Source organism: Ambystoma mexicanum, chromosome 7p (assembly GCF_040938575.1).
Source record: "Ambystoma mexicanum isolate Mex_15411 chromosome 7p, UKY_AmexF1_1, whole genome shotgun sequence".
NCBI classification, from domain to species: Eukaryota; Metazoa; Chordata; class Amphibia; order Caudata; family Ambystomatidae; genus Ambystoma; species Ambystoma mexicanum.
Window position 1 is genome coordinate 753,300,864 of NC_090939.1, and position 23,318 is coordinate 753,324,181.

Consider the following 23,318-nt stretch of genomic DNA (forward strand, 5'->3'; position numbering starts at 1 on the left):
GTTTTATCTGATTAAAACTCAGTTAAAAATACTAATCTGTACACAGACATTCTTTAAAAGTAGTATGAAGATTGCTTTAGCTTTTTGCTGTGAAATAACGCCATATGAGGGAACAAACCATCTTGGGTTAGTCCTGACATAGCATACAAGGAGCTGTATATGTAATGTTAAGTCAAATGAGCTTGCACACAGCTCTCCAGGCAATGGCATTATAGTATATAATTAAGGAGGCAAATGTGTTTATTTTCAGGTTAAGCCCCAGTAGTTTGCATTTGAAGAAATGTAGTGATATTTCTTGGGACACAAAAAATAATTTGGTGGTAATAATTATGGAAAATGTCCATCTAAGGAGACCTCATTCACTAAGTGTAATAGCTAGGTATCAACACAAACAATACAGATAGGCTATCATATCCAGTATTAAAAAAAAAGGACAGTATGCAGTGTTACAGGTTCTTTAATATTTCAATATGTTTTTTTAGATCAGACTATGCTGCTCACGAATCCCTTTATAATATCTGGTGGGGGTGAAACATGATTATGTCAATCAGAGCATGTGGAAGAATCTCATTCTAATGTTACAAGATAGTTAACGCATCTCTAGCATCAGTGGCAGTTCGTTACGTGTGAATCTTCACAATGAAAACAAAAATAGCAGAAACATTTATAACGTTATCATGCAGCCATTCAAAAACATGTCTATTCAAGCAACTTCAGGTTGTGTCATGGTACTACAAGAGACAGTTCTCTTTTATGCAGCTTCATAACAATGTTGTGTCACTGGGCACATCATTTTTTCAAAATCCATATGAAATAGCTTGATGCAATCACACACAGAGAAAACCCCATAAACTTGGCATATAAACATACATTCTGTGTAATGATGTATCTAATATGAGGTTTTCATTAAATATCCAAAGTCAATGCAAGAGATCTTCTAATATAGATACTTGGTACTGGCAACATAACCACCAATTGCATGTCTAGAGACAATGTTATATCAATTTTGTAGCTCTACATCAAATAAACAAATCTGCCTCTCACAAACTTTGTGACCGGAATCGTGTGATCTTGCGTACAACACAGTAAGTACAATCAGTTAAACTTTGTCTCCCTAGGCAACAAGGGGAACATTAAAATGTTTAAATGAAACAGTGTAAATTCAATTCCTCATTCCTTCCACTAGGGAACTCTGAGTATAATCTACTAATCCAGTAGATTTCTCTTTGTTCCAATTTTGTCACCATAGGTTTGCGGGTGCTTTTCGGATCAATTACCTCTAGAATTTGAAATTTCATTTGCGCCATTTGACATTTCTGGAGAGTTCATATTCATGGTTCTAAAATTAGACCTGGGCTCATTCCATGTACCTTTGCTTTCTTACCAGTCTCTCCCACATAGTAGAGACCACATGGACATCTGACGCTGTAAATCACAAAGCTACTATCACAGGGAGCGACATTTCTCAATTTTATCTTTTCGCCAGTCAATGAATGGTATACTGTTTCTCCTTTAGTGAGGTTATTACAGTTCATGCAGTGCACAAACAGATATGTACCTTTCTTCGTAGGTTTAACTCTTATTTGCTTACTATTTTTCGTATCAACCAATGAATCCCTCAAGTTACTACTCCACTTGTAAGAAAATACTGGAAATGTAGTGATAATAACTTTCATAGCTCGATCTAGCTGTAACATGTTCCAATGTTTCTTAATCAACCTGCTTATCCTGTGGGTTTGAACTGTATTTATCATCATAAAATAGCTCAGTTTGCAGTTTCTTAATGGATCTTTGTAAAAGCATCTCCCTAGTGACATTTTCTAATCTACTGCTGGCCTGAACAAGTTTTGCACATACCCTCGTTCTGTGAACTTTGTTAGCATCTCTGTCAGTTCATACTTGTATACTTGTTCATCACTGTTGATGAGTTCGATGTGTAACATTGGACCATAAGGTAACCCATGCAGGGTACTTTGTGGGTAAAAATGTAAACGATGTAGCAGGTTATTCCTGTCAGTAGGTTTGTGATATATAGTGTTATGGATTTTCGGTTTTCCTTTGGATTACTTTATCAAGAAAATGTATATCTGGGTTGCCAATGTTAAATCTGAACTGGATGTGTGTGCTAATTGCATTAAGATATACAGAAAACCATGCAATGATGATAAGGGACCACACCATACTCCAAAAACGTGGTCTATATACCTCCCCCAATTCGGAGGTAATGCCTACATACCAGGTATTTCATTGTGTGTTCTTCCTCAAACGTATGCATTGTGGTAGGCTAGAAAGAGGAAACAGACCAGTTTGTGGCATTGTTGCAAATGTGTTATTGAAATAATAAGTAAAAGGCCTCACCGTCCCTAATCTGTGGATTTCCCTGCCTAACAAGACTTACTAGGGTGCTCGCCGTCTGGTGTGAAGTCCAAAACAAACAGTCTGTCCTCCGTCCAAAACTAAGCTACTCCGACCTTACCACTAAGACAAAACAACAAAAAGCCCCAGAGAATGACTCCTTTCTCCTGGAAAGGATTCCCAGCCTGAATAGATAATTCCTCGATAGTCTTTGGCTATCTTCCGGACAAGCTTATTCAAATCCTCTAGGAGGCTTTTCCAACTATCTGGTTCCCCCTTCTCCTGATGCTGTAAAGTTCTCTTCTTCAGCGTTCCTAGTCTTTGAGTTTCTTTTATCGCGTTTTCTCAAATTTCGGAGAGTCTTTCTTTCTCTAGCATCCATGGAAAAATAGAACCTGTATTTAGAACCATGTGGATGACAGAAGTGCTGGGCATGCAATAATAAGAATTGGACATTGCTTCACACCATTATGGTTAAGTAGGAAAATTATACTATGATTAACACAGATGAAATTTGAATAAAATGAGGAATGGTTAACCTATAACTGCACACCATCTAGCAGGCTGCTATCCTACCAGTTATTGGGAGCAGTTGGAAATATTACAAATTATGTAAACTACCTGTATGCCTAGATAGAAAACATTCGATTTGCCAGGAGAAAGCCCAGAGGTGGAACTATGACCATAGAGTTGACACACTTTCTGTAAAATAGCGTATTTGTATCTGCGATTACCTTTTACTAACATACCAAAACAATTATGTTTTATGGGTTACTGCATTATCAGTGCAAATACTAAAGATTGAATATGAAATACTGTGAGTTTGTGTATTTTTTCTAAAGAGACGTTTATAACAAGAGATCCTGTTCTTCTGTTAATTGTAAGGTCTTTGGTTGTGAGCCTTCCCTTAGTTGAGCAGTTCTCAAATTTAGAGTCACTTTAGACTAATGAAGGTATAGCAGCGCCGCCCAGTATAATCGGACAACCAAATAGATCCTGTATTTAGGTTGTTCCAGTTATTAGTCTTCTTGTGGTTGTAAAACTCCTCAGGATTAAGGCATTCTATATCAGAATTCTCCTTTTCGGCTTCCTTGATGCTTTCACTGGAGGAAGTACCATAGACCCAATAGTTATTCTTATTCCCTTGGTCCCTTCGTATGTTACAGAGTCTAGTAGGATGAATCCAGTAATGATTCTTGTCCTCTTGGTTATTCCTGCCATTACTGAGATAAGGAAGGTGAGTTCCGTAATGCATTTCTCTCTCTCTGCTCTCTCTTGTATCACTGGGACGAGTAGGATGAGTCCTGTGGTGATTCTCAATCACTCGGTTCTTTCTCGTATCACTGAGACAAGTAGGCTGAGACCCGTGAGGATTTTGTCAATAATATTCTATGTTTGAGTTTCTTATGTCACGGCTACTGTGACAAGTATGATTCTGGCACTCGTTACACTTTTGTTCCCTGCCAGATCTCCATCCAACCCAGTTACGTTCTGTTCAACAGGCTGTCGTGACCAGGCCTGCTTGTAGGATAGGGACTTCTCTTTGTTCGGTTAGGAAGGCTTCCGCTATCTTTCCAACTCTCTCTTCTTCTAGTCTGCGGCTCTGTGGTGCCAGCGGCACAATGGTCTAGGTGTTATTACCAGCATGCACAGTCCACCTCTCTTGGGTCACGCCACCACCGACGACTTGCTCTCTTCTTGGGGTTTTCCATCCCCTATTCTCCTCTTCCTTCAGCTCTCCTGGTGCTTCTTCCCAAGGCTGGCTGGTTGCATCCTCAACACAGAGGATCTCCTGGTTTTTAACAGCTTCTACGAGAACGCTGGTTTGAAACTCCTGGCATTCACATCTCACAGATAATGGTCCTCCTTCCCTTTTTATGATACACTGATGGGCCTCCGCCCCATTGGAGAATTATAGCACTTTCCCTCTTCAAGTTGAATGTTCTCCATTACTCGCTCATTCCTTCTCGTCAAAGTATTGCTGGTTTCTAACCACTGAACGATCAGTATTAGTTTATCACTCTTCTGAACGGTAGTTTTACACTGTGTTTTTTCAGGTTGGATCTTGGATCCTATGACACAATAACAAACAGTGAGTGTCTGCTGGGCCGTCCTAAAGCCTTGGCATTACTGTTGGTTCAAGAGGGAGAGACTTAAGGAGTTCCTCTGCAGAATGCGCTGTCCTTGTCCCCAGAAGGGGAGTCTCTCCCTTTGAGGTCCTGCTTGCACCACCCCTAGGGAGAATATTGCATAGCGGGTGCACCTCCCCAGCCTCACAAGGAAAGGCTCCCCCCTGGGAAGAAGTGACTGCATCCTGCAATTCATCCCAAAATGCAGCTATTGTCATACGGCGGTGCTAGGATGGCTCCAATGGCTGTCACGGACGTCGGAAAGAAATATTTGTTCTTGGATTTAAAATACGCATTTTAAGAAATAAAAGCTAATGTCCTTATCAACTCCTTAGGTGCCCCTATGACACCTGCATCCACTCTACAGCTTTCCGTCTCTCATGATGTGCTATGGATGGGTATAGGCTAAAAATATCCACAGATAAAAGAATGTCGTGCTGTGTTTGTTAAATCAATTGAATGCAGAATTTGCAAAAAGTGCGTTGAGCGTCTTAATATAAGTCTCGTACTCAAAAGGAAGATCGCCCCTGTTCTGGTAGGATTGGGGACGGTAACCGAGCAATACAAAAGCAATGGTCCTACCAGCGGAAAAAACACAAATCCACCTATCATTTTACTTATTAATTTGGATCTGTATTTGATGCAGAAGTCAACTCGTATATTAAAGGAATTATAGTTATGTTATATTACTACACCTTTTTCATTTATGATTTAATCAAACAATGTTTATTTCAATGATTCTTTGAATTCATACTTCTAAAAACACACACATACATAAATACATATACATCCCAGATGGATGTGTTATCTTGTTCATACTTTTTTGCACTATTGCAGAGTATAATAAATGGAAATCCATCCCCCAGTTGTGAGGAGACAGGACAAAGTATCAATCCTCAAGCTTTAACTCTCATCTACAAAGGAAATCAAATGTACGAGTAAGTATAGCATCACTAGTGGTGAAATAATTACATTAAACTCAGTATATATAATTGCATCAACTTGTTGGCTGTCACAGGGTTTTCCTCTAATTAGTGATGCCCTTTTACACTGTATTCCCACACTGGGAAAAGGAGAGAGTTGGCTGTGTCATCTTTTTGATTCTAGGGAGAGTAATACATTGAATGTTTATGCTATTGCTGCACAATATATCAAATAGGGTCCAACAGTAATGGTTGAATAAACAAATGTAAGGAATCCTAAATCTAATTCTAAAATTACCTCTAAAATTGAGAGTTGAAGCTTGAAGATTGATACAAGTACATGAACTATATGAATATTTTGCTCCTGATGAAGGGATTAGGATTCCCAAAATACGTTGAGCTTTGTTTACACTGTTATTTTTTGTTGGAACACTTTTTGTGAAAACTACTTCTAGGAAAAAAGAATGAATACAACTTACATATAGTGTATATATTAATTAATCTGGTTATTTACAACCATCATCAAGTATTTTTATCTACTACAACAAGACTTGACTGACTATAATGTTAGTACATGTGGTGTGCAGAGGACGAGAGTGTCCACTAATGAAGGACACATACTTTTTTGTGATTATATGTTAGCGACCTTTGGTGCCAGAGCTGCATTTTCTCCCCTGCAGCTGGGAACCTTCCTAAAATGAGCTCTTATACCTTAGACCTATTGACTACTCAAGTATGCATTTCGGATATTCTTCTGGATACATGAAATAAATTACCTTAATGGACAGCTATTTTTTATAAAGTAAGCAATGACTGCATAACGCAGGTCAAGAAGTTAGATTACTTAAGTAGGAGCCTTTAATATAACATAATGTAACATGCGTATTTGTAAAGCGCATGTTCACCCCCGGAGGGTCACTTTGGCGCTAATAACAGATGTTTATTGTTATACCTTGTCTAATCATAAACATGTTCTGAAACAATAATTTAAAATGAAACATGGAATTGAGGGGATCTTTAAGTTAACCAAATAATACAAAACATAACCTATCAAACTAATGAAACTAGTATACAAAGCTAACATAGCTGAGTAGCTCTTTAAGGAACAGGAGTTTCAATAAGAATGGTGGTGTGTTTCAATCGACCAAGAATTCATTTTTCAAAAGACATATGGGTCTTCCTGAGTCTGCTCCATGATTTGCTTGCAATAGATCTGGGCTTAGGTTTTGTTGAAGAGGACTTCAAGTTAGCAACAGTTGATTTATACTTAAAAATCACCATAAATATAAAAGCTGACATCAAGCAAACGAAAACTAGGGACATTTGGTGGAGTGATCGTGCTACCACATATGATGGCTAAGGCAAGTAAGAGAGGCTTTACCATTAACATTTCAGATTGGCCCCCAATACCAGACAGGATGGCTAATTTAGACAAATCAAATGCCACCCATTATTGGAATGCACTGTTTCTGCTAAGAGACCAACTGGAGTTAGTAAAAAGTGCCAGTAGATCCCATGGAATTATTTACGTTCTTCTGGGATGGAATCATATTTGCATTGGTCACATTTTATTTAAAAAAACTTAAATACCAGATCATAGTTTAACTGGTGATCATCAAGGGGGCCACCCACAGGAGGATCCAGCATGGCAGAAACAGGTTTCTTCAGTGGTGTAATCTGAGTCTACGAATGTGTGGTCAAAGGAATCACATTCAAACCAACCATCTCTTGGGGCTCCCACCACCACTTTGAAAACACCACTTAAGTTTAGAGACTATCTGGGGGAGAGGAGTAAACTTAACTTCATCAGTGTGAGCGCCAGTAGCTCCACAGCATTGTAAATGAGATTTTATTATTCAACACAATTGTACTAATTTTGTTGACGGCATTAGGATGAAAGGCAAAGATGTCATACAGTCTGAAAAAAGATCTTTGGAGATCAAATATGCTTAACAGGCCCCAGAAGAAGAACCACATTTTTTGGCACAATTGTCTTTTTTTCCACACGTCAGTAATCTACACACAAAGTAAACAATATGAAAACATCAAAGCACACCTAATGTGAACAAATCACTGGCTTCTTGGGAAAGCAACACTATTTCTTGGCACTCTTGTTTCTTGCGATGGTGCAACAGAGCTCCAAGTGCATGTTATGCAAGTTCTTGCCTTTAAAAGAGACAGTGGAGGGAAGGGCATGCTGCAGTCACAGGTTTGTAAGCAGTTGCACAGGGACTGTCTCACAGCAAGTAAACATCAACGGACCAGCGCTGTTCCTGCATTTTACCCTCAGTGATTACATTTGAATTTCGAATGGGCAGGCAAAACTGGCTGACTGGATTGAACAAGTTGAATTGCCTAACTGGCACCAACAAGGATTGGAGGATCACTGCTGGGCAATGGAGACTAGGAAAGTCCTCCGTCTCTCTCTGCAGCTGTTTTTGCTCGGCTTTGTTGGAAAAACAGGATAGTACTGCCTGTAACCCCCTTACAGCCCACACCCACCCTCTGCCGTGCTTAAAACACTGGCCGGACAAGTTGGTGTTTTTCCCCTCTCGCCATTTAAATATTCACTTACAGTGAGGTGGAGTAGCACGTGTTTCGTTCCCTCATGTATTCAGAAAGAATGAACAGTATTCCACTGTCACAGCTCATTGTATGTGGGAAGGCGTATGTTGCTTACCTGTAACTGCTGTTCTCCAGCATTGGTATCTTTCATGGATTCACATGCTTTGAAATTCCCCCTCGTCAGGCTGGGAATCCTCTGTAACCTCAGTATTACATTATATAATAAAGAAAAAATTGCTACCTTTGTAGTCCATCACTGTCCTTTTGGGTGTATTTAGCCTCAGCCAATGGGATATCAAGTACCTAGTCCCACCCTAGAGACCCTCTTCAAATTCTAACCCCGGAGTAGCTACTTGCCTTGCAGCCTTTCTTACCCCAGGGTGGACGGTGGGCACATGTGAATCTATGAAAAATACCAATGCTGGAGAACAGGAGTTACAGGTAAGCAACATACTTCTTCTCCAGCATTGGATATTTCATGGATTCACATGCTTTGAATAAAATAGACAGCAGTTAAATGCAGAGATAAAGGGTGGGACAAGGGGAGAAAGGCCTACCTTACTGAAAGAGGCGCTGCAACACTGTTCTCCCAACTCTTGCTTCTGTTAATTTCTGGTTTTCCAGGCAGTAGTGTTTCAAGAAGGTGCCCAGGTAACCACTCGCAAATATCAACCAGCGGGATACCTGCCCACAATGCTGCCGATGACCCCATCGCTCTCGTGGAATGGGCCCGAATTGGCCCTTGTAGGGGGTCGTTTTATCTTCTGGTGGCCATCTGTTACGCTCACCTGGTCTCTGCGGAGGCGTTGGGGCACGGTTGCAGCCCTCCCTGAACTTGAATCACCCCCTTCAGGCCTCTCCCTCAGTAGAAAAGCTGTGAGCGGTGGTACGTGGTGATACTGCTCCTGCATGGAGATAACAGTGTGTGAAAGCGCCAATCTGTGATTGTTGTACCTCTCGAACCCTTCACCCCAAAGTACGGTTTCTGTGAGCATACGCCTGCCCATAAAGCTCACCTGTGAATTATGGAAGATAAGCTCTCCGTCCTGCTACTTCTGGCAGGGGCGCGTCGAATGGGATCTAGTTACTTCACTGATCCCCGATAAGGATTAGTCCAGTCCAGCTGCGACTATGCTTCTCCTCCTTATGATTGGTAAGTCTTCCTTGAGCTCTTGTGATGGTGCTCGTTCTGTTTAATGTCTTTATATATTGCTCCTATTTATGCCCGCAATAATGTCTCTTCTGTTTTCCTCCCTTAGATTGAAATGCAGCCTCAATGCACCTGTGAGACACGAGACGCGGCTAGATGGAAGATGGATGCTACCGCAATGTTCGACAGCAGGTAAGTGATGGTTTAAGGAAAAGCGCGAAGTATGGTGAAGCGCAACCTTAAACTGACTTTTTTCGATGTCTAACCTTGTCTTCTGTTTTTCCTTGCAGGCTCTGCGGTCTACGATGGAGAGTGTCGTGTTGCGGTGCCAAGATGAAGATATCGGCGTTCCGGAAAGTGTAAAGATGAATTCTTGGTTCGCCGAAGAGATGTACAGGTAAGAACTGCTTCCCCCAGTTGGTAAGTATGATGGCAGGAAGCAGGATGTCCAGGAAGCAGGATTTTCAAAGGTAGGTCTGATCTCAGGCGACGGTGAGCGTTACGCTGCTTGCAAGTGCAGAATAACGCGAAGCGTCTGTCTTAAGGATCAGGGCAGCTTATATAGCTGAGATTGTGGGCACGCCCATTAGGGCCGGCTTACCTGCCACTCCTAGAGAGTGAGCATGTGCGAAGGCAATCCATTAGCAGCCACACCCAAGAATACACTGGGGCTGCTTAATGGATGGAATGTTCAAGGTTAATGCATCCTGCTTAATGGATGGAATGTTCAAAGTTAATGTATCTGAAGTGCTATGTCCATGATAAAAGCTTTTTGGTGTTAAATGGATGTTCTTGTTTACTTTTGTTCATGAGCCTGGCGCCAGTACAGTGTCCACTCAGGTCTCCTGTGCATGCAACCCCTGCATGCCTGTGCCCCTGACTTCATGACCATGACACCATCTTGAAATAGCGGATTTCACCCACCGGGGGCTATGCCTTGCTCAGAGATGGAGCGACCTTTATACGGAGACCAAAGGATAAACACGGTATACAGTTGTTTTGCCGCCAGGTTTTTTTTTTTTTAATGAGTTTTTTTTTTCTGAAAAACATTCATTGAAAAATAAAGCGGGTTGGGTAAGGGGATGGGTAGGGGGTTAGGGATAGGAATTAAATGATAGGGAAGAAGTAGGGTTAAAGGGGGAACCCCCACAAATATTTTTTCAAAATTGATATTTCTGATTAATCATTTTAGAAAAACTCTCATCGGGAAAAGAAACTAGCGGCAAAAGAACATTGAACCCTACAAACAATTGTGAAGTGCGCCTAAAGGATCTTGTTCTTTCCAGATACAACTTTAGGGCCCTACAGAGGTCCAACGAGTGCAGGGCTGTTTCGGCTAGAGTAGATGGATTAGAAAAGAAAGCCAGCAGAACTATTTCTGAATGTACATGGAAGTCTGTGAGTACTTTTGTGACGCAACTAGAATTAGTTCACAAAATAACATTGTTTGTCGTGAAGCAAAAGTATTGTTCCCTTTATAGATAGTGCCTGTATTTCTGATGTTCTTCTAAATGAGGTTACTGCCATCGAAAAGCCACTTTCCATGACACGACTCAGTTAGGACTGTATTTAGACTCCATTGTGGTGGCAATTTCTTCTCTGGTGGGTGCGTTTGAAAGTGCCCCCTCTAAGTGTTTTATGATCTTTCACTATAGAGTGGGGGTCGGCCCTACCTTCTATTATACCTAGAGAGTGTGGCTAGATGCACTTTGATGGATAAGTGCGAAAGGCCCTCTTTTGCCAGCTTTAATAAGTATGGCAAGAAATGGAAGGCTGATGCAGAGTGTCCCATTTTGAGCGCACAATTTACAGAAGTAGGTCTATTTGTATTCATAGGATTTGTTAGTTGACCTTGCTCTGGATGCGTTTAGGACTTCTCTACAGTCCTGTGGTAGTGGTATGTGGCCGAATTCTATGAAATCAGGAGCCATACGTTGAGGTTCAGGGACCCCAGATCGTGGTGAAGGACTTGTCTGTTGTGCTGTGAGAGCAACCCTTGTGCCTTCCCCAGGGAAATGGGCCGGTCTTGCCCTAGATGAAGAAGGTCAGAATACCAGGCTTGCCTCAGGCACGCCGGGGCTATGAGAATGATCTTGCACAGGTACACCGACATAATTTGAAGAACCTTGCGTATCACTGTGATAGGTGGGAACGCATAAGCGAACATTCCTTGCCAGGACAGTGTGAAGGCGTTTCCTAGAGAACATTTCTGTGGGTACCTGCTGGCGAATTCTGGACACTTCTATTGGGGGTGAGCCCCACTGGTTGAACACCCTGTTCGGCTGTTCGCTTGCTAGCTGCCATTCGTGGCATTGCTTTGTTGCTCTGCTGAGCTGATGTGCTGTTTCGTTCTGCTTGCCTGGCAGATGGAAGGCTTGTAACATTATCCAATTGTTGTTTGCCCAGTGCCACAATGCTTCTGCTTCCCGAGAATGTTCTGGAACGGGTGCCGCCTTGTTTTCATATATAGTACATGGTGGCAGTGTTGTCTTTTAATACCCTTATCACCTTTCCTTTGAGTACTGGTTGGAATGACCGAACTGCTTAGAATACCGCCCTCAGTTCTAGGACATTTATATGTAAGCTTGATTCCTCTGCATTTCATTGCCTTTTGATGGACAAGTCTCCCACGTGGTTGCCCCATCCAGTTAGGGACACGTCTGTCACTAATGTTTGCTGAAACAGGGTGGAGTGGTACCCCCTTTGGTATGCGATGGGGTTTGGCCCACCATTGAAATTACCGGGGGAGGTGTGCTGTGATCAACACCCTGTTGTATCATGATTCGCTTATTTGAGACCAATGGTCTGCCAGAAATTCCTGTAAAGGTCTCATGCGAAGTCTGCAATGGGGAACTAGGAGGATGTATGAAGACATTGTTCCCAGCAGATTCATACATTTTCTTGTTACCCGGCTGGAACGCTATAAGGAGGCAGGTGATTGAGTCTGTTCTTTCCTGTGAGGGGCGGACCGAGCCCCTGCTGGTATCAAATTGTGCTCCCAAGAACACCAAACTGTTGAACGGCTTTACGCATGATTTGTCATAATTGATGACAAATCCTAGCCAATTGAGGATGTCAATAAGTGTGTTGAAGTGCATTCTCTGCTTTCTGATTCAGGCCTGCCCTTATTAACCAACCATCGAGGTAGGGGTATATATGATATCCCCCTTCCTGAAGTATACCGCCACTGGAGCCAGACACTTTGTGAACTGATAGCGGTTGCGTCCTATGGTGAACATGAGGAATCGTTTGTGGGCTTTGTGGATTGGCACGTGGAAGTATGAGTCCTGTAAGTCTAGTGATGCCAAGAAGGCATCTCTTTTCACTGCCTTTATGACATCAGCTAGTGTGATCATCTTAAATTTTGGTTTCTTAATGGACTTGCTGAGACCTCGCAGGTCGGATATGGGCCTCTGTGTCTAATCTGGCTTCCTTACAACAAAGAAGTGGGAATAAACCCCTTTACCTAGTTCGTTCTTCTGAATTGTTTCAAAGGCCCGGTTTACTAGCATCTGGTTTACTTTCTCCACTAGGACCCGTAAATGGGGTTGTTGTTGCGTGCGTAGGGGCACCTGCAGCGGAGCTTCTCTGAATTCTAGCACGTTCCCTTTTTGAATTATGTCCAATACGCACTTGTCTTTCTTTATTTTCCTCCATTTTTCAAGGTGATATTGGAGGTTGCCTCCCACGTGTATTTGCCAATTGGTGGGGGCCAGTGGTTCCAGTGAGTCAGGCCTGCTTTTGCAGCCTTACTCTTTGGGTTCCGGGCTTTCTCCTTTGCAGTGGTTTGCAGTCTTGACTTGCAGAGATACATTTTCCTGTATTCCTGTGAGCAGTATGGCTCACTTTGATAGGGCTTGCCTACCCTGGCTGTGCTTGAATAATGGCCTGACGCTCCCAGAAAGGGACGAAAGGTGTGTTTATATTGAAGAGACGCGAGTGATCTCGCGGTGTCAGCATTATTTTTTTATGGCTTTTAGGGCCTCCTCAATCCTTGGGCAGAAGAGCTTGTCTCCCTCAAATGGCATATCAAGCACTTTCGCCTGCATCTCTGGCTGAAAGTCTGTATACTTTAGCCATGCTCGTTTGTGCAACACTGCACTGTATCCAATCTGCTTAAACCCAATCTCTGCTAGGTCATCACTATATTAATTGTGTGCTTGGACCCTTCTTCGGCCTCAAGAATGGTCAGTGCCTCCTTGCGCTTGAAAGTGCTCTAATATCAGTGCCATCGTGTTCCACATCTTGCGATCATAGCGAGCCATAATCACTAATGAATTTGCTGCTTTAAATGTCGTTGCTCCAATCGCCACTATTTTCGTCCCGAAGGCATCCATCTTTCTGCTTTCATTTTTCAATGTAACAGAATTTTGAAACTTGGGTGTGCGACTTTCTTTCTGCTGCTGCTGAAACCACTGATTCAGGAGTATTCTGAGCATTAGATATTCGGGGGGAGAGCCTGGAGCCCTGAACTTCTTTTTGAGCTTGCCCTTGAGTGCCGTCAAGGAGAATGGCTTTCTCATGAGGAGGGCACCCTCCTCCCAGACATGGTCCAAGATCGGCATTGACATGACTGATTGATGCTTCTTCTGCATAGGATCAAAAAGAGACCAATCTTTTTTATCTGCTCTGATGGTGCCAATCCAAATTCTTCACATGCCTGACATCACTGTATGAAAAAGCTCCCACCTCATTAGGAAGGGATTGCTTTGGAGGCTCATCTGGTATGGGCTTTATACCTGCCTCGCCATCGCCCCAATCGTCCTGTGGTGGAGAATGAGTTTAAGTGTTATCTGTATCCGCCAAGTCCCCATCTGTGTGTGTCTGTCTGGAGCACATCTTCTTCCTGTTTTTTATATGGCGATCCAGAAGGTCTAATTGGAGAACCTTGCAGAAAGTCATGTGACTGATCTGGCAAGCCTCTCGACTTTGCTACAGATACTGCTCGAAATGGTCTTATTGGTTGAAACAACCAGTGTTTGTTTTGGGGCCACCAGTTTTGGTTGTAGTACCCTTTTTGGCTGTAGGGCCACCTGCCTTAGTTGAGGGGGGATAGGGTGTTTGTGGGGGGAGGTGGCCAAGTCTATTTGATATTCCAGAATCTGTTCTGGCAGTATTGAGGAAATTGGTGACAGTGAAGGGGATCTCCTGTTTTCCAGAGTTAACTCTCTGGGCCGGCTGTGGAAGTGACGTTAGTGAAATCTGTATGACTATAGATGGCTCCTGTGTTTCCTTGGCATCTTTTTCAGCATTCTGTACAAGTTGCACCTGTCTTTTTCTAGGCTTTTGTTTTTCCCTCTGGTCTTTTGACTACCCCATCGACGAGGCGTCCTTTCTGTCGTGGTACTATGGATGGTGAACTTGATGTTTTCGTGGCATCACTGGTACTGTGGACGGTGAGCTTCATGCCTGGACCTGTATTATTTTCTTGTTTGACACCTCCGACAATGTCGGTTTTACAATTTTATGAGCCAACGACGAGGCCTTTGACGGGATGATAGTCAGCGCTTTCTTTGTTGTTGAGGGTTATCAGTAATATTCCGTGCAAAGTCGGCGGGCTTGTGCCGAAAGGCCTGGTTTTTCTGGCTTTTGCTTTTTAGAAGAGGATGAAAGTCTCTCTTAGGACCTGGACCTCTTATGAGCAAAGGTTTTCTTAGTGCCCCTAACAGCCACGCTTTTGAGGACTCTGCCACGGAAGGAGGGTATGTGCCTCATACAGCCAGCAGACAAGGCATCTGTGCTTATCCCTCAGTCTTTTTTCACTGAAAGTATAGCACATTTCGCAGTCTTCATTGGGGTAGAGGCAATACACACACTCAGAGTGTTTATCACCCTCATACAGTTTTAATGCAAAAGGTTTCACATTGCTTAAGGAGGGATTTCTTAGTTTTACTCTTCCACCCTAATCCCTTCCCACTTATCTGAAGTAAGAAGACAACGATTACAAACCTCTGCCAGGTGATTGAAGGCTGATGATGCTTTATTTGGTGGATTGCGTTTTGGAAATAACAGCTTTCTTACAGGAGAAAAGGGCTAGAGGACTCCTCAGCACGATGTGTAGTAGGAACCTGAAGAGGGCCTCCAGGGTGGGGAAGGTACTTGATGTCCCCTTGGCTGAGGCTAAATACACCCAAAAGGACAGTGAAGGGCTACAAAAGTGAGCCATCATTTATTTATTATATAATGTAATACTGAGGTTACTGAGGATTCCCAGCCGGACGACAGGGAATATTCAAAGAATGTGCTCCATGAAAGATCCAATCCTGGTAGTTGTCAATGCAGATGCAAGAGGAGACAATGCTTTCTCCATGGTCTATGTGATCAGGTGGGTCTCAGGCAGGTCTGAGCTCAGTTCCCATTCCCAATAGGCTCAAATCTCAATACGAACTTTAAACCTTTGGCCGGGTTGGCCCAAGTCCAAGTGTCTCGGCCACCTCAATCGTTTAGAGGCTGCAATAATTCTGGAATTATATTATTGGTTTATAGGAGCTATGTCTTATTAATTTGCTTTGCATATATTCTGTTGTGTGTTTTATGGCCTAATGCCTGAAATAAATTAATAGTATGTGCTTCTAAATGCTACCTACAATGGGGCTGATCCTACAAAGGAGATTCCCTTTCTTTCATTTTCATTGAGAGGAGACCATGCCTCACAACATCTACTCCTAAAACACCCCTCAAACCACGTACCAAGAATGTTTCAAAGTAGCATCTCAAAGATCTTCAGAATGCGTCATGTTCTGCATTCTTGAGAATTACTCGTTGTACTTGTGAAAAATGAAAAATGTAGCAACAAAAAAAAAAAGAATGTCATGTATCGATTATTAAAAGAGAAACCAGGAGCAGTTGTTACGGATGATGGTAACCCAAATACATCAGTTTGAGAAGCCACAAGGAAGTAGCCTTTTTGAGACATTGTACATAACTAGGAAGTTTGATATAAGAAGCTACTTAAAATCTAACATGCTGAAAAATGCTTTTCCTTGCATTAGTATAGTGAACTATTCCTTATTTAATGCATTAGTAGATTTCTGCATTATCTGAGCAACTTTTTTTTAAAAAATAAAAGCGCATTATAGCTTCTTGACAATTGAAAAGAATCTAAAAATTAGAACAAACAGTATGCTTGCCATTGTTATCGGATTGAAGGCAACTGCACTCTGGTGTATACTCATTCCTGATGGCTTGGTGGGGCTTAAAGGGTTTAGCGAAGTACTGGAAAGAACTGAGATATGTTTCTGCCCAAATAGACAACATGTGCACTAACATTTGTTGTAAACCTTGAACTCGTGAGCTTTCAACATTTGATTGATTGATTGGTTTCTGTTTTTCCTTCAAAGAGTAATATTTATAATCATAATATTTTATTTGCTAAAGACATTAAATCATCTTAATGACTGCCCACTGAAAAGGACATTTGTAATCATAAGTGGAGGCATGCAATATAAGGCAACATGAAATCTCAAGAAAATGAATACCGAATATCGATGCAAATGTAATGTGAGGACACAGAATGTGTTTAATAAATATTTTGCAGTAAAACTGGTAACTTTTATTGTCCTGCTACGATTATTGTTAAATTAATGTTATAGAGATAGTAGTTCTGCCAATATGTGCCGAGAAATGGACTACAGAACATTTGTTGTGAAGCCTATAGCTAATTAAAACAAACATCAGTTAGCCGACAGATTCTTCTGTTAGCCCTTTCCAATGTTAATGCATTTACCTGTCACAGAACCTTGAGAGGTTGTACAAACATAATGGTCTTCAGGATACAACCTTCCATTAAGCTTTTTCACAGCAGTTTCAAAATCCTCATCTACAACAGAAAGACATGAAAAAACACATTTAAATTGTACATTACAGGTCCAGTTGTGATCCAAATGATATACCCTTGAAAATAAACACATTTAGGAAATATCTTAGTCCAAGAGTAAAGATTCAAAAAATCATCAAGATCAATTCTTTGGATTTGAAACAAAAAGTAAACCGATTTGTCAAAGATGATCAAGTATCCGAGAAACCTAGTAGTGACTTACCATGCTGCATGTTTTTTTTTTACAGTTGTACCTACTAAATATAGATTATCCATATAAATCTCCCAGAATATCCAGATTTAAACCTGCTTTGTCACTGCTACGTGTCACCACCAAAATGCTTTGCAAACTCATAAAACTAGCTAGAAAAATAAAGTACAGTGACAGCATACCATAAAAACTCCCATGACTAAAAACCACATTCAGCAGGACAATCAAGCACATTAAAACCACAAATTCTGCTCATAACCGTCACAAAGGATATACATCACTTAGGCATACATTTAGATATGACAGTAAGGAAACCGCTTGTGTCATTTCAGAAAAATGTCCACCAATTGTATTATTTTTTAATCAATAATTCAATTAAAAGAAAAAATCCAAAATCAGCTGCCAGCAGTCCTCATTCGAGATCAAAAAGCAGAAGAGGGTAAAGTTCACCCCGTCCAAGCCCCCACATTTATCCAACCATCAAAGAAAAAAATGTGTGAGGATCTAAATGTTTACGCAGAAAACCTATAGTTCAGCTTTCGGACCTGGCGGACAGATAGGCACCCGCGAGTACAGCATGTCAGATGCACCGGCACCGTTATAAACGGTGCCGGTGCATTCAACCTCCCCATTCCTATTCAGCCCTATGGGGCTGAATGGGAATGGGGAGCATCTTTTTCCGGGGCCCGTAAATGGGCCATTACCGGGTCTGGCGGGACCGAAATGCCCCGGTAATTGCCCATTCGCAGGCGCCGGAAAATATTGCAAGTTTGCCGGCAGCCTGCCGGTTTTACCAGCAAGGCTACTGACAAACTTGTAATGAGGCGCAGTGTCTAAAATGAGGAGTATGTACGGTGTAGTTTAAATCCATTTAACTGTGCAGTCAATGGGGTACATTACTATAAATGGTCAGTGGCAGCAGATTATTTGGTCAAGGCAGAGGGATTGTCGTTACACTAATCACAGGTGTGATAGCCTCTCAAATCTTCAAGACTACAATTAAAACATCCAAAACCTGACGCTCCAGGAAGTGCAAGCACTGTTAAAAAAACAAACACATGAAAGTTACATTTGCAATTAAAATAGAAACTCAGCAAAACCTGTCTCCGTGATTTTCCAGATAGGTATTTAACTTTATCTAGCACTTAATAGATGGTTCGTCCAACATCTAGACACTGAGATTATTAAACCTCAATCGATACTCAGTTTACCGAGCTCTGAAGGATGTAAGCCAATAAGATAGTTCAGCCAGTTGAGCCACTCGTTTCTGCGATCTGTGCGTGATCTCTAGGTTGCAGGTTCGAATCCCGGCAATGCCAACTCAGCCTTTCATCCTTACGAGGTCGATAAAGGATTTCCAACTTCGGTTTGGTGATAATTATGATAAATATGTTGCATGTACAGCACTTTGCCGAAAGCGCTATATAAATAACCATTTCACCATGAGATTAGGTATAGAATTTAGCATGGAGTCGTTGCCTCTCAGCACTGTTGTATCATAACATTGGCATACCAATAGGTAGTAATAGTTATAGGAAATGAGGACTTTCATTAAACATCAAAAGATGCTGGCCACCAGGGGGCGCACAGGTAATGGCTGCCTAAGCGCCGTGCTCCCGCTAAGGCTGGGTCATTCAAGGGGATTGAGCCCCCCCAGACCCCCTAGCGGATTGACTCAGCTGATTCAGGCCGGTGACCCCCCCCCCCCGTGACGCCCCCGCCTGAAAGAGCGAAGCTCGAGGCCCCCGTATAGCAGGAGAACGGGCCTTGATGGTGGAGCTGCAGAGAGAGTGCACCCGCCCCGACGACCAGGAAGGAGGAGCGGCCAGCCGAAACGAGGAAGTCCGCCGGCGAACCCAGCCCCCCATCAGGCCGTGGCGCCCGGGAAAGAGGTGCAACCCGCTGAAGCGAGAAAGTCTGCTGGCAAGTCCGGCCCCCAGCAGGCCCCGGCACCCGGGAAGGAGAAGCGGCTCGCAGAAGCGAGGCAGCCGGCCGGCGAGCCTGGCCCCCAACACCCATCCGCCACCCCAGCCCCGGGGGGCGTGCACACGATCCCGGCGACCGGGGCCTGGAGGCCAGGGCATCGGGCCCCGATGCCCCCCTGGAGCCAGCCACAGAGAGGGGAAGGCGCGCCCGGAAGCAGCAGCCCCTGTGCCGCGCCCGCCACCCCCCCGCAGCCGCAGCCCCCCCCACGGCAACTGATCCGACCCCGGAGCACATCAGCCGTTGAGGCGGGATTGCACCTTCCCCTCCCCAGAGGGGCCTCGCGATCCCTGCGGCCTGTATCAGCACCAAGGCCCAGCAAAAGGACAGCACTCGCCCACACCAGACTCAAGCAGGTGGTGGCCCCTGGGTCTACCCCCAGGGCGTGTGCCCAACTGCCTTCTCCCAGGAGGAGTAAAGTGACATCAGACAGAGGCTGGAGAATGGCGCCGGCTGTCCCCCCACCCCGCAAGATTACGCCGAGATCGAGGAAGTATTAGGTGTGAGGCCCCCCCATCCGGTGCTGGTGGGGCGTGTGCCCGCCTGGAAGTTGCCCCCCCACTAAGGGACGGCCTCCCACAGGCTCCCCCGAGATATTTCATTCCGGCCACTACAGGGAGGGGCCTTGGGGAGACCCCTCAAAGCACCCGGGCAGCGGCGGACCCAGCAGTGGGCACAACAGAAGATTGCATGAACTGGCTAGAGACCCTGCAGGCATTCCGCTACAAGGGGACAGCGTACTAACAGCAGCCCCCCCGGCAACGAAGTCATGGCTCACCCGGAGGCCTCGAACGCAGTCCACAACAGCGATGGAAAGGGGCTTTGCCTCTATCCTACAGGAAATTAGGGAAATGCGGTCAGACATCGCTCAGAAGTTTGAAAAGATGAACCAAAGGGTGGACAAGGTTGAGGACAGGCTTCTACAAGTGGAAACCAACCAGTCAGCATCGGCAACCCAGGAGGTCCAAATAGACATGAGGCTGACGGCCCTGGAAAAGAGGGACGAGGAAAGAGCCAGACCGATGGATGACTATAAAAACAGGGAAAGGAGGAATAACCTTAGATTTTTTGGGATACCGGAAACGGAGAGAGACTTAACCCGAGTGGTGAGAGACATTATTACCCTCCTGTTTGCAGAGGAGATGACCACAGAACTCACGTTTGACCGGGTGCACAGGGCAGGAGGCAAGACGGGGAACCCCCGGTCAGTCCTTGCCCAGTTCCACTAGTACACGGAAAAGACTAAGGTCCTGGAGGAAGCAAGGAAGGCGGGGGAGTTCACATACAACAACGCCCAGATCACCATTTTCCAGGACCTCTCCGCCTACACCTTGGCCAAGCGCAGAATGTGCCGCCCCCTAACGCAGCTACTCAAGGGGAGGGGGTGCGCTACAGGTGGGGGTATCCTTTCTCCCTGGCGTTTGAATACATGGGCCAACTTCAGCTGGTCACTGAAGAGGGCATAAGGGGAGCCATCCAGGATTACGTGGCGGATCCTATCCCCCGGAGGGGCCCAGTCGGCCGAGAGGCGACAGGTAAGGGAGGCCCAGGCCAGTCGGGCACCAGGAGAAGGAAAACCAGTTCGCGAAAATACAAAAAATTGAACACACTGCCACCCGCACTGGAAGGAGAACACATTGACTCAGAGGGCTGACAGCGGGGGAGTCCCGACCAGCAGCGGGGCAGGAATGGAAGTTCGTGAGGTTTCTACCAAGGCAGAGTGCCTCTGAACAGCAAGTATAATGGGGGCAAACGATGGGACAAACCAGGGGGGAAAAGGGGGGCTCAAGGAGACGAGCATTGTACTATGTGCCTGGCCGAATGGGGCAGGCTGGTGGTCCGGCCAAATACCAGCAATGGCGGAACCAATTGGCTGGACGCCGGGAAGGAGGGAGGAGGCTTGTCATAAGTTGGTTGGGGTTGTTCTTTTAGGGAGAGGGGTTGGGGGGAGTGGGGGACCAGTTCTAGAGCCCCTCGGGAGGGAGGACGGGGGAATCAAAGATATGAAGATGCGGGACAAAGGGAACGAGAAGGGAACTACGATGTGATGATGTTGACCAAGTGGGAGAGACACCAAGACTATGGCTGATAGTCTGCTGGCCCTGGGAGTGGGCACCCTAAATGTGCGGAGTCTGAACACCCCCACCAAGAGATCTCTAGTCTGTAGAGAATTCAGAAGGGCAAAACTGGACCTACTTTTCTTGCAAGAGACACATTGGGCACGGGGAAGGAACCCAAAATGAGGGGGGGGGGGGGGGAATTGGAGAGATGCTCTGTGCATCACACAGGACCAAGAAAAGGGGTGCGGCTATCTTATTGGCAAGGGACATAGGCTTCGAGAAGGAGGCCACACTGAAGGACCCCGAGGGCCGCTCTTTACTGGTTTGGGGATATCTCCAGGGCGCCCCCCTAACTCTCGCGGTAGTGTATGGACCGAATGAAGGTCAAGCTCAGTTCTGGGAAGAAGTGAGGGACAGGCTTAAAATCTTTCGTGCACGGCACGGTGGTGGTGGGGGGAGACTTCAACATGGTTCTGGATCCGTCCTCAGATAGAAAGTGTGTTGGTCCCCCAAACATTAGGCCCGCGGATGAAGCCATGGCACGTAACTTCCAGAAGGTTAACTCTGAACTGGGCCTGGTGGACACAATCCCGACCCCTAGGACGGATGCCCCCTCATTTACATATTACTCTGCCATACACACCTCGTACTCTAGAATTGATTATATCCTGGTGGACAAGACCCTCCACCCATACATCTCTGGCCACAGGGTTGACCCGGTCCCCTGGTCGGATCATGACATGGTCCGTGTCACTATAGCAGAGGGGTGGCATAAAGACCGCAGAGGACGCTGGAAATGCAATGATGCCCTACTAAAAGACGAGGTCCTTGCACAGGAAGTACCAGATGCTATAACGGAGTTCTTTGAGCTGAATGACAAGGGGGAGGTCGATACACACACGTTGTGGGACGCCTTCAACGCAACCCTACGGGGAGTTCTCATCAAAATAGGAGCCCAGAAAAAAAAGGAAAGGGAAGCCCGGGAAAAGACCCCGAGAGAAAAATAGCTCTACTCCAGCCGGGTGGCCCGCCGGATCAGCCTCTCGAATGCGACCGGGTGGCCGCCCTGGAAGACTACAGGCTCCAAATGAAAGGACCTCCTTCTACACAAAACAGAGAGAAGCCTCCAGATGGTCAAGCAAAAATATTATGACAAAGGGGATGAGGCAGACAGGACCCTAGCCTGGAGGTTGAGCGAGGTCCAACGAAGTAGAATGGTAAAGGCGGTGAAGAACGCTCAGGGGTCATTGGGTCATGATGCTCCCCGCATAGGAGGGGCCTTCCGCCAATACTATGAAAAATTGTACACGTCAGAATATGACTAGGGCGATGCTCAGATAGAGGACTTTCTGGGCTCCATCCAAGTCCCGGCCTTAACGAGAGAGATGTCGGAGGGGTTGGAGGGCCCGGTCACCGAGGAAGAGATAGACAAGGTAATTAGCGGGATGAAGGTGGGAACCTCCCCCAGGGAGGACCGTTTCACAGTGTACTTCTACAAAAGGTTCCGCTCCGCCCTAGCCCCGCACTTGGCGAGTTTTTTCAATTCTGTACAGGAGGGGGGGGCGTTCTCCCCGAATCCATGATGGGAGCCATAATAGCAGTGCTGCCCAAGGAGGATAAGGACCCCACAGAATGCTCTTCCTACTGCCCAATATCGTTGCTAAACACGGACATGAAGATCTTGGCCAAGGTGGTGGGGAAGCGGATGGAAGGGATAATGCCGAAACTGGTCCATGGGGACCAGGTGGGTTTCATAAGAGGGAGGCAGGGGTCGGACAACATCCGCAAAACGATAGACCTATTTCATTACGCCCAGGAATCGGATCTGGACGCATGTGTCCTCTCCCTAGACTCAGAGAAAGCCTTTGATAGGGTAGAATGGAGATATATGGAACTCCTTCTCCAAAAAATGGGCTTTGGGTCTCATATCAGGATCTGGGTATCCGCACTCTATAGAGCCCCCACAGCAAGGGTGCAAGTGCACGGGAGGTTGTCTTAGTCCTTCCCTCTCTCGTGAGGGACAAGGCAGGGCAACCCACTCTACCCTCTGATATACGTCCTCACGATGGAACCCCTAGCCATAGCGATCAAAGCACACCCGGGCATCAGAGGGATTAGTAGAGGTG

General features: G+C 45.0%; 1 protein-coding gene across 2 annotated transcripts in view; it reads right to left on the minus strand.

The window, feature by feature from the left end:
* Nucleotides 1-23,318, minus strand: part of LOC138526301 (E3 SUMO-protein ligase RanBP2-like) — a 1,824,256-nt gene that overhangs the window by 275,442 nt on the left and 1,525,496 nt on the right. For both annotated transcript variants that reach the window (XM_069636876.1, XM_069636877.1), the window contains one exon: nt 16,849-16,941. In XM_069636876.1, coding sequence (XP_069492977.1) covers nt 16,849-16,941 — 93 coding nt within the window. The remainder of the gene's footprint in view (nt 1-16,848; nt 16,942-23,318) is intronic.